Genomic DNA, 15463 nt, shown 5'->3' with positions numbered 1-15463 from the left:
CATTGGAAATGTAAATGAAATAAATACCCAATTTAAAAAAATGGGGTACAAAGCTAAACAAAGAATTTGCAATTGAGGAATACAGAATGGTTGAGAAGCACCTGAAAAAATGTTCAACATACTTAATCAACAGGGAAATGCAAATCAAACAACCCTGAGATTCCACCTCACACCAGTCAGAATGGCTAAGATCAAAAATTCAGGTGACAGCAGTTGCTGGTGAGGATGTGGAGAAAGAGGAACACTCCTGCATTGCTGGTGGAATTGCAAGCTGGTACAACCACTCTGGAAATCAGTCTGGCGGTTCCTCAGAAAATTGGACATAGTACTACCGGAGGATCCCACAATACCTCTCCTGGGCACATACCCAGTAGATGTTCCAACTTGTAATAAGGACACATGCTCCACTATGTTCATAGCAGCCTTATTTATAATATCCAAAAGATGGAAAGTACCCAGATGTTCCCTCAACAGAGGAATGGGTACAGAAAATGTGGTACATTTATACAATGGAGTACTACTCAGCTATTAAAAACAATGAATTTATGAACTTCTTAGGCAAATGGATGGATCTGGAGGATAACCTCCTGAGTGAGGTAACCCAATCACAAAAGAATACACATGATATGCACTCACTGATAAGTGGATATTAGCCCAGAAACTTAGAATACCCAAGATACAATTTGCAAATCACATGAAACTCAAGAAGAAGAAGACCAAAGTGTGGATACTTCGTCCCTTCTTAGAAAAAGGAACAAAATACCCATGGGAGAAGTTACAGAGACAAAGTTCAGAGCTGAGACAGAAGGAGTGACCATCCAGAGACTGCCCCACTTGGGGATCCATCCCATAAACAACCACAAAGCCCAGACACTAGGCAGATGCCAAAAGGAGCCTGCTGACAGGAGCCTGATATAGCAGTCTTCAGTGAGTCTCTGCCACTGCCTGGCAAATACAGAAGTGGATGCTCATAGTCATCTAATGAAGGAGCCAGAGAAAGTACCCAGGGAACTGAAGGGGTCTGAAGCCCCATAGGAGGAACATCAATATGAACTAACCAGTAACCCCAGAGCTCCTTGGAACTATACTACCAATCAAAGAAAACACATGGTTGAACTTGTGGCTCTAGCTATATATGTAGCAGAGAATGACCTAGTCGGTCATCAATGGGAGGAGAGGCCCTTGGTCCTGTGAAGGCTCTATGTCCCAGTATTGGAGAATGCCAGGAATAGGAATGGGAGTGGATGGGTTGGGGAGCAGGGGAAGCAGGAAGGGGATAGGTGATTTTCGGAGGGGAAACTAGGAAAGGGATAACATTTGAATGTAAATAAAGAAACTATCTAAAAAATTTTATTAATGTGATAAAAGACCACATTAATAACAAATGTTGGCTTGATTTGTCTTTTATATTAGCAAAGAAACTAAATATAACTCAGTCACAAGTAAAAATGCAAGACAAACACCAGAAAGAACCGAAGAGAATAGAAGACAGACAAAAAGAAATGTGGGGTTGAGCCAGCAGGACCTAAGAGAAGACATCAAAGATTGAAATTGAAATTAGAAGCAGCCAGAGGAAGAGCAGAGCGTGCTCCAACTGTGGTCAAAGGCAGAACATTATAAAGTCATAAGTGCTGACTCAAAGCCAAACAAAAATGAGTCCACACATAGTTTAATAAGAAAAAGAGAAAATACAACAGAAAAATTTGTAGGGCCACAATGGTTATTTTGTGAATGAAAAATTGAATCTGAAGATAAAAAGGGAATCCTGCACTTTAGGAAAACTTTCTTAAGAACAATCAATAGTAGGTAAAGCCAGGTGAAGAAGGTGTCTTATGCACAAAAACCCAACTCCTTTCTAACACGAAAAGTCAAGTTATTCCCAAGACTTTCCATGGCAATATTAAAAGCAAGGAGATGTTTTTAAAAGTGACTTAATGACTTTATAATGTTGCAGAGAAAAAAACAGAAAAAACTATACCAAGTCAAACTGCTGATTATATACAAAATCAACAGACATGCACGCACACAGACACACACACACAGCAGACTAAACATATATGGATTTAGAGAGAGAAGTCAAAATGAGCAGGCTAAAATACTTCATATAAAATATGAGTCTAACAATAGGTCAACACAGCATGAGAATCGTAATTTCAACCACAGAACCAAGCATAAATTGCTGGAGAAATTCTAGGTAGAGATAGTTTCATTATAAGGTAGAAATTAGGTAACACAGATTTGGAAGGGAGAGGAGAAGAGTAGATAACATAAACATGTGGCATTTTTCCATCTTCTGCTGGAAATCATACTTAAAGACTATAAGGAGACAAAGTCAGCAACAATATTAATTAGGAGGATGAAAGGATCCACTCGAGAGCTAAGTGATTATAACTGACAATAGAATAGAGTGGTGGGAAATACCTGTATCAACATGATTTTTCACAATAGAATCAAAGAATACAGCTGAAGACGCTGACAACAAGCAGGCTCGAGGATGCAGAATGCTATCACGCTAGCTAGCCTTTGAGGAAACTAAAAGACTATTAGTTTTAGAAAAATAAGAAAATCAAAAAAATATAAAATAAGTAACTCATAGAACACAAAAAAGATACTTTTGTATCTATCTCCATATTAGATATATCTCACAACGGTTCTGTGAAACTGCTGTGAAGTTAAAACTTCATAATATAAAATAAAATGACAGTTCTGAGGCCTAATTTATGGACACTTAGACACATAAAATTTTGCATATATTAAAAATAAAACCCTAAGTATCTTTCATATAAGAAGACACAACTAAAATGGGCTTACTCAGAAATTTGGAAATACAAAGATGGGGCTAAAGATAAAGAAATTATCTAACTACTCAAGAACCTGGCTTTATCCCCAAACTACAGGAGAATTAAGGAAGGAACGAGTGGAGTGAAAGGGGGTGAGAAGGGAGGGGAGGAGAGAGGGAAGAATGGATATCCTGATGGAGAGTCAGTCAAAGATATAGTTAAAAACAGAAAATGAAAGGGTTATATATAGGCAGTAATTGCTGAGAGCCAGAGGGTCAAGGAGTTTACTGTGAAAATGTGTCTCTTAGTAACATAACAGCTATGCCCAATAAAGTCTCACCATGACTGTCCAAATGTGACCCGAACAAAGATGACACCAATGGACGTGCCAAAAAGGATGAGAAAAAGTCCACAAGGCCTTAACTTTACACAACTACTGGTAAGTGAAGCCAACTGAGAGCAGGAGAGGAAGTCCTCCCCAGGCAAGAGCACACTGACTGGTTGTCCCATGCCACACAGTCAGTCCTGAAAACACTCATACGAGTAACAGTATACGAACCCAAAAGGTTACATTTAGGAATAGGTATGAATACACACACACATATACGCATGAACTGACACCTGAGGAAGAAAAGAGCCATGAATATGAAAGAGAGTGGGAAAGCATGTAGGAGAGGGTTTGGGGAGAGGAGAAATTCTATAAATGCATTCTAATCCCAAGAATCAAATTTAAACAACAGAGAACCACACCAAATCAAACTCGGAATGGAATACCAGACTACATTCATTACAAAAGCCCCGAGGTGCTTATGAAGTGCATATTTTGTAATGAAGGCTTTTTTAACCCATAGCTCAAAGCCTACAGCATGTGTAGGATCCTTCTAATGACCCATTTAAATATTCCATGTTTTCTTATCCTGTAGAAATAGCAGGCAGGAAGTCAGGAAACAGGATGTCAATGTCAGAGATGATCCTGGAATAAGCAGAATTCTGGCCCTAGGCTGAGGCTGTACAAGCCAAATTGAGCTCCCTCCAAGGGAAAAGACGGGGAGGGGGGTCTTGTGTTAACCATGGATCAACTTTCAAGGCTATGTGTGAAAAGCACATTGCATTTATTTTACTTCATACTTTGTTTCCCCCCATGCGACTTGCATTGTTTTACCATATTTTCATCTTTTTCAGGACTGCATTAACATAATAGTAGTGTGACTGGGTGTACGTATTACTCACATGGCTACTGCATTTGATACAAATATTTACTGGACCTTGTTCTTATTTTTCTTTGATTTTTTTAAAAAAGCTTTACATTTTTTGATTTTTAAGCTATATGCCTCCTTTGGATATAGTTTGTTTGACTCATATCTTGGTTCCAATTTAAGAAAATAAGCATTCAATTTAAGAAAATAAACTTCATTACAGTGTTTTTCAAAGTGTATTCTATACAACTTAAAGTATGTTTGATGCCATGTGGAAAAACTGCTTCATGGCCAAATAAACATTTACAAATATTTTTACTTTCTCCCAGCAGGAACAAAAGAGGATGTCTCAATTTGTTTTATTCAATGGCTGGTTAATGAATTCAATAATTCCATAGTTCATGGAAGACACCTCAGAAAATGGCATTCTTTGAAACGTTAGGATGGGTTGTTCTCATTGTGTAGCCCAGGATGGACTGAAGTTCACTATTTAGACCAGGTATCATCCTTTAAACCGATATCATCCTTTTGCCTCTGTGTCTCAGGTGTTGGGATTCCAGGCACGGACCTCTATGCCCATCCATTCTAGGAAGCTGGAGAACTGCACTGTCAGTATTTACATTTTTAAACCGTATTTGACCTCTACATGTTGCTTAAGTTTATTTCGTTATGTGGTTCGAGTGCACGCTCTATATCAAATATCAAGTTGGTAGTGAATTACAAAATAGGGTTTCCTACTGACAGAAACTATTACTGATATAAAATGGGATTTACTTCATCAGTGTATATTAGTGTCAGTGACTTTGTAGTTGTAGTTATCCTCTGGGACAACTGACTCCATTTATCACTTTATACTGAGTATGTCTGTAACTCTTTTGTTAATTTTCATGAGGTTGCCTCAATTCTGACATGGAACTCAACTAGGCAAAAATCCCCAGACCATCATTTTGGGATTGATAGCTTGTCAGCAGAATTGCATATGCAATTAATCTAAAAAGCCATATATGTGTAATATTTCAAGTTACATTTCCAAATGTATTAAAATTTACCACGTAAAAGTTGGGGTTTTATCAAATCTATCTTAGTTTCCTCAGGCTCTTAAATGCAGTCCTTTCTACACTAACCTTGGAACCAGACAGGACAAAATTCAGCCAGAGTCCTAAGTCTAACACAACTGTGTTCTAGATGGCAAGGAATGCTTCTTTCTAAACAGGATTTTACACTTTACCATAAATTATTATAATAATGTCTGCATGTGTAAAGTTGAAAGCTGATCTCACTTGCAAGAATCTACCAAGCCAGGCAGAGGTCAGACCTGTATAATCTCATTATCGGGGACTGGAAGCTTCTTGCAAGATGATGCAAGGCTAGTCTGAGCTGAGACTCAATCTCAAAAATTAAAAAAAAAAAAAAAAGAAGCAGCAGAAGGAGAAACAGGAGGAGGAGGAGGAAAGAGGGAAGGAAGGAAGAAAAGAAGAAAAGAAGGAAAGAAAGAAGGAAGAAACCATCAAATACAGATTAATCGAATTGTTTTTATGTGCATGGGCTTTCAAAACTTGTTTCTCTATAATATTCCTAAACCATTTTAGACTATGAAGAGGCCTTATATTTAGGGGCAGCAATGGGAATTGAATCTTTTGCTTAAGATCTTAATTTACTTTGAAAGCTGGGAAACAAACAAACAAACAAACAAACACATTCACTCCTTGCTCTCTGGCTACAAAATGAACACACTCTTATCAGAATGAGACAGAGTGCGGGAACTTTACCTTTTCCTTCATTATCAACTATTGTCATATCAGCTTTGGCCTTGGCTAAAATTTCCATTGACAACTCATGGCCCAGCTCGGCAGCTCTCATGGTCGGGGTACAGCCCATGTGGTCTTGCACATCAGGATGCGCACCAAGTTTGAGGAGGAAGCTGACCATGTCAGTGTCGTTGGAAATGGAGGCTAAGTGGAGAGCACTCAGCCCATCTATGGGTTCGGTGAAGTTGATTAGCTCAGGGTACCCAAGCCTGGTCAGCTTTTCTATCTGCTTCTTGTCTTTGTTGCGAACACACTGAAGAACTCTGTAGATCTGTAAGTTCTCAAGTCTCTTGTCTGCCAAAGCCATGTTTGACGCTTACTTCCTTAAAGTGCCTTCTGGACTAAGACAAAAACTACAAAGCAAAAAGGGAAAAAAAGAAAAGGTTAATTGTTACTGTTATTTTTATTAAGTTATAATATTTTAAAGCTCAAAAGATTATATATATGTATAATCATATATATATATACATACATATACATATACACATAGGTATATGTATATATATAGTTTATTTGGCCATTCCCTTATTGTCACACTCAACCTCTCTGAGTTGCCCTAGCATTTACAACTGATTTGCCAACATAAGGATATGGGTTCTCATCTGTGGCCCACACCATTATTTCCCCTATATTGAAACATATAAGTCATTTAATCATGTTCAGTAAGAACATGAAAAACTGGGCTGTGTGAGGTAGCAATGGTGGGAGGCTGCAGAAGGCACGAGTGTTCACAGAAAAGCACTGAGAAACCGGGAATTTTAATCATGCAAGTTTGTCTCAAACAAGGAAACAAATAACTACTAAAAAGAAATAAATACTCGCTTTCCATCCACAAGGTTGGGAGTGAATATTATTAATTGTCTGGTGATCTTTGCTATCTGTAGAGCCAGACCGCAAACAAGTCCCCAGAATTTTTATCCGAGATGCTTCTCTCCCTAGAACTTACCTTTAGCTTTGTTTCTTCTCAGTCACCAGAACCCATCCTTAGGGGAGATGTCACATATACTTTATAGTGGGCTGACCTCTGTGCTATCTCAGCCAGAGCTATCTTAGTAGATCCTAGGCCCTTAAACTCTAGAACCCATTTCATGGTAGAGGTCACATGTACTTTGCAAAAGAGTTTTGATGTAGTCACACCTTAAACTGTATTGTGCACACTGGATTAGGATAATTGTTATTACCAGGAATTTTTTGTTTCCAAAATTGGGCTGGATTTAACTATGTCTAAAATAAACTGGCCTGGTGTCAGACTCTGTAAGTTTTGATCCAGCACCAGCCCAGTCATAGTGACCTGAATTTCACTTTACCTCATCTAGATCAGTTTGCTACCTTTGCGACTCTTGCAAGGATCCCTGCAGGAGGCCGACTCTTACATCATCTTAAGTGAGGTTAAGGCAGCTACGTCGAGGAGAGACAACCAAAATTTTCATAAATAGTGTCAATGCTAAATTGGGTACTCTAAAAATATATAGAAAGATAATCGTTTGGATAAACAGCAGACCCTGCTTCTAGATATGCTTAGCTTGCTTGTATTTTTCCTGGACAAAAAAAAAAAAAAAAAACCTCTCTCATTATATGAAGAATTAACTGTCTTTTGAATGGGGCTTTCTTTATGTCCGTAGAACAGGACTTCATCTGTAACCACGGCAAAGCCCACTAATGTGAACCATCTCTCCTCAGGTGCACTGAATTGATCAGCAGTAGACACTTAGGGTCTGCTGGCCAGTCAGCATCCAGAAGGTTCTCTCCATCAGAACTATGTGGAAAGGCTGCCATTGCTGAAGCTACCAAGCAGTGAACCATGTTGCCGGGGCTGTTGAAGAAAGCATACACTCAAATGAAGAAAACTGGTGGCATGAACTGTATGTGGACTGGGTCTCACCCCACCCCCACTTTATATTGAAAGTTGCATGAGAAAAATCTAGCTCTCCTCCTTTTCCTGTATGTCTTAACCTGGCACCAGGCAGTTAGCCATATGTCTTACTGCTTCCACAACAGCCCCTATATTCCATTCTCTACTTAACAGCTGCAATGGAGATGTTCTACTTTACGACAAAATCAGCAAGTATGCACATTCTTTCCCCCACCACAAACTAGGGGATGTTCTAGGGCAATGCAAGGGACTATTGATCCCCCGGTCCTTTTTCATGTCACCATAGGCAAGCCGAGTGTCTCCGATTGCCTCTTTCTCCTTACACCACTACCTACTCTCTGCTGTGGTCTCTGCTGGCTCTCCTTTTTATGCTTGGCTTCCCGTTGCAGTGTCTCTATAGGTCTCTTTTTATCCTTGGGAACTCTGTGACTAGTGCCAACCCCTGACCTTTATCCTTAGTTTACGCTTCTGATTCTTCACCCTCAGGTTTTCATAGCTCCCATGAGCTCTCCCCAGAGTGAAAAAAAATCCCATTATTATCTTTCTGTATGTAGTGTGTAGGTGCTGGGACACTTTGTGACCACTGATGGGCTGAATAGGCTTCATCAGATGGTCCGGTTCTCAGCTGCATTTATTGGACAAGGTAGAACACTAAGAAAGTTAAATAATAAAGATGACATGAAGGGGGACATGCTAGGGAATATCCAGGGACAACTGAGGGGTTGAGATAGAGAGTGGATATAGACAAAATATATTCTGTGTACATAGGAAATTTCCCCAAGGAATAAATTAATTTTTCAAAGTAACATGACCATTGCAGAATGGATGCTATTCCCCTGATCTTCTCCATTTCTTCCAATTTCTGGTAAGGGGAGCAACAGCCATCCACTTACTCAAGTAAAACCTAACCTCAGTTGCAGTTCTTTCTTTCATTTTTGTTTTTCTTCATAGAAACCTCCACTCAAAACACAGGAGCAAACCCCACGATGCTCTGCTCATAGTGTGTATCTTTGACAGCCCTTGGACAAATAACTGCCAGGCTTCTAGCTTGTCCACCACACCTTCAACAGACCTATTTATTCCAGTAGTTAGACAAGAAAGAAGTCTTTCAAACTGTAGGTCAGATAGAATCATACATGCTTTTGACCCCTAAAGTTCCAGGGTGAATTATTTTAAAATGTAAAGTGTCACCCAGGGGCTACCAATAGGGCTGTACCTGCTTGATTTCATATCTTCCCATACCTTTGTCTACTAATTAAGCCTGGCCTTTTTATCCAATTCAAAGTAAAGTGCAGACACATCCTAATATACATGTCCTGAACTTGAATCTATTATATCTTTTCAGTCCTTTTCATATTTTATCTATATAATGAAGTGGGCACAAATAAAATGTACAGTCAAGTCTACACAGCAGGTCCCAGGACAGCCAGTGCTGTACAGAGAAGCCCTATCCCAGAGAGAAAGAGAGAGAGAGAGAGAGAGAGAGAGAGAGAGAGAGAGAGAGAGAGAGAGAGAGAGAGATTGATTTAATTTGAGACTGATTTAATTTGTGCTTTGTGTATTTTTCCAGTTAGAATATGATCATCATATAAGATTTATAATACTGCTATTTTTCTACCCCCTAGAATCTGCATTATATGAGGCATTTAATAAGTACTTTTCTCAATACTTAAAGGTTAAAAGAACTGAAGAGGAAGCATGAAAGGAAACCCCCAGGTTTCTGGTTTGAACCACTAGATACCTGTATCTGGAATGGGCTGTTCATGGTAGGCTCCACATTGGTCAGGCAGAGGAGACAGCCCTTTGGCATGCTGAGATGATAGACAAGCTGATAGCCACTTTTTTAGATGTCAGGAGAGATGTCTGATCCAGGTCTGTGGTGGGTTATGAGGTCTTAAGCAGTTACAAGGCAGCTGAAATGGAGTCAAGAAGAGCAACCACTGATACTGAATCCATAATGCCAAGCCTTCCCTCAATCCTGTCTTCTGGCCTTTTCTCCTTGGCTGCCGAGATATCAGCCATCATAAACGTGAGACATTAATGCCCTGATTCCTTGCTGTAGCCTGTGTCTTTCCTTCTAGTCTATCTCTAGTATGGGGTAGACTAGGAAACCAGACAATGTAGTTTGTTCAAATCTTTGCATAAACAGGCTCTGCCTAAGTGTCACCCAGCTGCCTTCGCAGCATGGCTTTCTGACAGCCATTTCAGATGCATTCACAGTTCATGTGTGGTGCAGCGTCTTGCTCCACATATATACACATAAGTATGGAATAGCACAAGATGCCTCTAAACACTTTACATGAACCAAAAAACATTTTATTTGTGAGGACAGACACTTCACAGTCAGGCACTTTGACATTCTATTTATTAAAACAAAAGCATGTCGTCCAAAAACAACAACAACAACAACAACAACAACAACAACAAAACTGGCATCGTGACTTAATCAATCAAGCTCTATGGATGGTTCAGCAGCCCTCAGTCCCTTTCGCATCAGTAGAAAGACAGGGACATAATTTCAGTATCTTGTGTTGAGTGTTTTATTTGGAATCTGAATATTCTTCAATTACACCCCTCCCTTCCCTTCTTCCTTTCTCTTGTGTGGTTCAGGTGACTTTCAGGCACATTTTTATGTCTTTAAATTCTCCACAAGGTCCACAAGATGGGGGTGGTCCATTAAAGAAATGGGTGAGGCTACTCTTGACAGAGGAGTATAGCCGAGGGCAGTCTATTGTGATGGCTCCTCCTCTGCATCATTTTCATCCACTAGCTGCATACTTGGACAGGTTAACTCTAAGAGTCTATTCGGTGACTTCATCTCTGATGAAGTTCTCCACCTTGTGGGGCTGGATCAAAACCAAAACAAAACAGAATTCTTGCAAAATATTTAGACAAGTCCTTCAGGACAGGCTGGTTAAAAACAATCACCACTTCTGCGTTTTGTTTCAGCCCACCCATAGGCAACATTTAACATTGGTGGACTTTTCTACTGGGCCTTCAGTTTTTGTTCTTGTTTTCCGAAAAAAAAAATCTAGAGACGAGAAGGGCAAGTATAGATGTGATTTCACAGAAGAGGGTAGGGCATCAATTTTACCTTTTAGTCCTAGAGGGGATCAGGAGCCAGATCTCTCTGAGCACTTGCGTCCCTGGTCTCCTGAGGGCCTCCCTGGTTCTGATCTCAGTTGCCTGGGACTGGCTCGAGCCAAGGCTTTAGGACCCAGTGAATCACCCTTCTGGCAGAGCAGGCCAGCCTGCGAGCGCGCGGGCAGCAGCGAAGTGGGTGTGTGTGTGTCTGCCAGCGTGCAGCAGGATGACTATAGGAGGTGATGCGCGGCCCGCCAGGCTGGGCCCACTGTGAGCTTCACCCACGCACAGCTGCTGCCAGGGCAACCACGCAAGTGCTCGTCTGGGCGGAGCTTGCGTAGGCCCCGCCCATCGCGGGGCCGCAGCGGAGGCTTAGCTCCAACCCGGGTACTCCTAAACAGAGTGCAGGAAGTGGCACAACAGGACTCAGTTCTTTCATTCTGTTCGCCAGCCACCTTCTACCCTCAATCAAAGCATAAATAGAAAAAGGTAGAGCTGCATATGGTAAATAGTAACAATCAAATACACAACAGTTTACTGAGTAAAATTAAGTGGAAGTGAAAAATGCAGTAAATTGTACGAAGAGAAATGAGTTTTGAGTATTCATCCCTAAAATAATTTATTAAATAAGTGAAAATAAATATCGAAATAATTTTATTTAAGAGCCATCCCCCCTATCCTTCTGGAGGCAAATTTTGAAAATTTGAAACATGTATGAGGGTTTTCCAAAAGGCATCTAAGTCGCCATGTGCAGGATGGTTCAGCAGCCCTCAGTCCCTTTCGCATCAGTAGAAAGACAGGGACATAATTTCAGTATCTTGTGTTGAGTGTTTTATTTGGAATCTGAATATTCTTCAATTACACCCCTCCCTTCCCTTCTTCCTTTCTCTTGTGTGGTTCAGGTGACTTTCAGGCACATTTTTATGTCTTTAAATTCTCCACAAGGTCCACAAGATGGGGGTGGTCCATTAGAGAAATGGGTGAGGCTACTCTTGACAGAGGAGTGTAGCCGAGGGCAGTCTATTGTGATGGCTCCTCCTCTGCATCATTTTCACCCACTGGCTGCATACTTGGACAGGTTAAGGCCAAGCATCCCCTGGAAGAGGAATTACAAAGGTCTATGAGTTGCCATATGGGTGCTAGGAACCAAACCCACGGGTCCTCTGCAAGAACATCAGGTACTCTTAGCTGTTCACTCCTAATCCCAGCCCAAACATTCATGGTTAGAACTTGGGAGGCAGAGGCAGGCAGATTTCTGAGTTCGAGGTCAGCCTGGTCTACAAAGTGAGTTCCAGGACAGCCAGGGCTACACAAAGAAACCCTGTCGAGAGAGAGAGAGAGAGAGAGAGAGAGAGAGAGAGAGAGAGAGAGAGAGAGAGAGAGAGAAGAAATAAATAACGAGAAAGTTTCTAATTAAAAGCTCCCTGACACTCTACTTATTAACACAGAGATGTTTTAAAATATTTTAAGGACTATTTCACACAAAGATACTAAAGGATATATAGACAGTATAATAGTGTGAAGACACAATGTGCATGTGACTAAAGAAAAAGAAAGCTGGAAAAACCTCTTAGAAGAAAGGACTCGAGAAAGGGGTAGAGAAAGAAAGAAAAGAAGATAAAGGCCGAGTTTTACCGCTGGACCCGGTGTATTTCTTCCTGATACTGTACCCTTTCTTCCTGTCCTCTGTCTGAATTTTTTATTTAATGTTCTCTAGGATCCAGAAATGTGTTTCTTCTGGTGAATGGTTCCCTAAATAATGTGCATTTATGATAGAATATAAATTTTATTAAAATGGAGAAAGTAGTTGGTTGTAGCAACTCATGTCTAGGATTCCTACACACTTGAGGCTGTAGGCAGGAGTCTAGGTCTTATAGTAAGTTTGAGGCTAGCCTGAATTTAATGAGACCCTTATCTCAACAACAACAACAATACCACCATTACCACCCCCTACTCCACCCCCACCACACACAGACACACAGAGACACACACACACACACTTGGTGCTTTGACAATGGCACACTATCCCACTGTATTCCTATTTTGTGCTCTGTTTAAATCAACACTACTATTGGTGGATAATCAAGGTATTTTCAATATTGGACATTAAAGCAAAGCTTCTGGACCATGTTTGTGCATAACATTTAGAAAATAAGCTGAAGAATTTCTCAAGGATATTTTGTTATCTGGGAAATTCCTGGGTCATAGGCTGCACACAATAGTAAGATGATAACTTGTTCTCCTTATCTTGGTGACACAGCTGATATCAGTGGTAGCCAGGTTTAATTCTGAAATGCAGGAAGTTCTGAATCTGGTACATTTTAGAGGAAACATTTAGAAGAAGCAAGGGAACAGAATGGTAATTACATCAGAACTACTGACTGGAGGCTGACAGAATGTAACACTTAGCTTCTACCAACATAAGTGTGAATACAAATCAGAGCACTGGCTAAATTGTCCATTAACCTACCTTGTTTTGTCTTTATCTGATGTTAAGTAATATTTTATCCTCAAATTAAAACTATCCAACCTGATTGAAAATAAGCAGCTATTATTGATCTTCAACATATCCCCAAACATTTGATTAATAAAATTGATTCTATTAAATTATTTCACATGTGTTTATAAAACTTGTCCCTTAATCTCCATGAGTAAACTGCATTTGCTACCAAAAGCTTTAAAGTTTTCTTTGTTGGCCTGGAAAGCAAACTTTAAGTAGTGGATGCATAGCCTATTATTTAATTCAAATTAGAAGATTATTGGTAACTCAAAAGTCATGCCAGTGGGTAATGCATGGTTAATTGGAAATAAAATTTCTAAAGTTTCTAAAATTTCTGAGTTTTAAGTATGTTGACATAGGATCAAGGTAAAGTTGTCAAAGGTTTCTTACTGCTGCTGTCTTCTTGTCACGATTCTTTACAAAATTATTTATCTCGTCTAAAACCCACCGTTGCTTTAATGTTTCCCCTGTTACAGGATGTACTATTTTATTATGGGAAAGGAACAAGGACTTAAAACACTGTTTATTGTATAAAAAACAATCACATAACAACAGATACTGGGTATCTTTTCAAATGATAAATAGAAACATGTCCTATCATTTTGACGTGAGGGATGAATCGGTGGACAACATAAAGCACTATTTAACACTTCCACTGGCCGCTTACCTTGACTCTTACATCGCAGCAGTTCTGAGCCATGTCTTGACTGAGGGTTGAAGAATGATTCCTTTAGAATATGAACAATTTGTGCATAATTATATTCAGATAAGTACCTACTCGTTCTCCGGCTTAGAGAAAAGCTATTCTAGGATCTCATGGGGAAGAAATATCTCTGAAGCTCGTGCTGAGCACATTTTCACAGTTTGAGTCTCGATTCTTCTGAATAGTCTCATTTATTCCTAAGACTTTTCTTTTTTGCATTCTGAAATAGATCAAGTGGGATTACTTATGACTTAAAGACAGACAGAATAACTAGGGAATAATTCGGTCTGCATTTCTAATGATATGCTCTTAATCACCATGTCCAGTTCATGCATCTATTTGACATCTTTATGCATGAAAAAGATCATTGCCAGTAACTCATAACGGTTTGTGCAAGTTTTCAAGCTGACTGACATATGACTGATACAGTTTCTTCCATAGTTCTTGTAGCTTCTCAGATGGTGTGGTTGTGTCTTCTACCTTCTTAATCATGGGTGAAGCTTTCCTCTTTAATCAGACCCACAAAGGCTGTTCTGCTCTATTATAGATCTTTACAAAGAAGGAACTTTTATTATATATCCTCTCTAATGTATTTTGTTATTTTTAATTTCATTGAATTCAACTACGTTTCTTTATTATCTCAATAAAATCATCCATTTTATATGCTTTACAAAAAAAACAAATTTGGGGGCTAGAAACTTTTATCTCTGAGGAATTTTATTAATATAGGTCCTAAAGGCTATATATGTCTTTCCTTGAACAGGGTTTCATCCATGTCTCCTGGTCTTAGTATTACGTAGTCTTTTAATTGCTTCATGCTGAATGGTTATGCTACTTGTGGTGTTCTCCTTGATGCCAAGATGAAGTGTGTTGCTTAATTTTCAATTAACTAAACTGTTGATCATTTTGAAATAATTTACATTTGATAAATGTTCTAGTTAAGGTTTCCATTGTCGTAAGAGATACCATGATCAAGGCAACTCTTATAAAGGACATTAAATTGGGACTGGCTTACTGGTTCTGAGGTTTAGTCCATCCTGGCAGGAAGCGTGGTGGCATCCAGGCAGGCATGGCGCTGGAGGAGCTGAGTGTTCTACATATTGTTGCAAAAACAAACAGGAGAAAACTGTCTCCCAATGGCTAGGAGGAGGGTCTCAAAGCCCACCTCCACAGTAACACACTTCCTCTAAGAAGGCCACACCTACTCTAACAAGTCCACACCTCCTAACAGTGTCACCCTCTGGGCCAAGCATATTCAAACTACCATAATAAATAATCAGATAGTGGGACTATTTACTGATTTTAAGAAATAATTCATAAAACATATTTAAAATTACATTATCTGGGAAATGAAATGAATATATTTAATCAACTTTATTTTATTATTCTATTGTCCCCTATACTTGATTTCTTTTTAAATTGGTTCAGTTCATAATATATTAAGTCTTCTGAAATAAGAATTCTCAATAATGTTTTTCTTTTATATCTCTTCTAAAATAAAAATACTCAATTATGCTTT

The 15463-nt window shown here is 39.4% G+C and overlaps 1 protein-coding gene and 1 long non-coding RNA gene across 2 annotated transcripts in view; one reads left to right on the top strand and one right to left on the bottom strand.

Moving 5' to 3' along the window:
• Positions 1 to 10902, bottom strand: part of Ankef1 (ankyrin repeat and EF-hand domain containing 1) — a 23534-nt gene extending 12632 nt beyond the window's left edge. The window contains exons 1-3 of the mRNA NM_175667.4: positions 10752 to 10902; positions 9399 to 9570; positions 5746 to 6137 (exon numbers count right to left, since the gene is read on the bottom strand). Coding sequence (NP_783598.1) covers positions 5746 to 6091 — 346 coding nt within the window. The 5' untranslated portion in view covers positions 6092 to 6137; positions 9399 to 9570; positions 10752 to 10902. The remainder of the gene's footprint in view (positions 1 to 5745; positions 6138 to 9398; positions 9571 to 10751) is intronic.
• Gm32659 overlaps positions 1 to 15463 on the top strand; it is a 186579-nt gene extending 171116 nt beyond the window's left edge. Inside the window, exon 3 of the long non-coding RNA XR_375013.3 lies at positions 7465 to 15463. This is a non-coding gene — a long non-coding RNA (predicted gene, 32659). The remainder of the gene's footprint in view (positions 1 to 7464) is intronic.

Source organism: Mus musculus, chromosome 2 (assembly GCF_000001635.26).
Source record: "Mus musculus strain C57BL/6J chromosome 2, GRCm38.p6 C57BL/6J".
Classification (NCBI taxonomy): domain Eukaryota; kingdom Metazoa; phylum Chordata; class Mammalia; order Rodentia; family Muridae; genus Mus; species Mus musculus.
The sequence above is the reverse complement of the archived record's forward strand: the minus strand, read 5'-3'. Positions and strand labels throughout refer to the sequence as shown.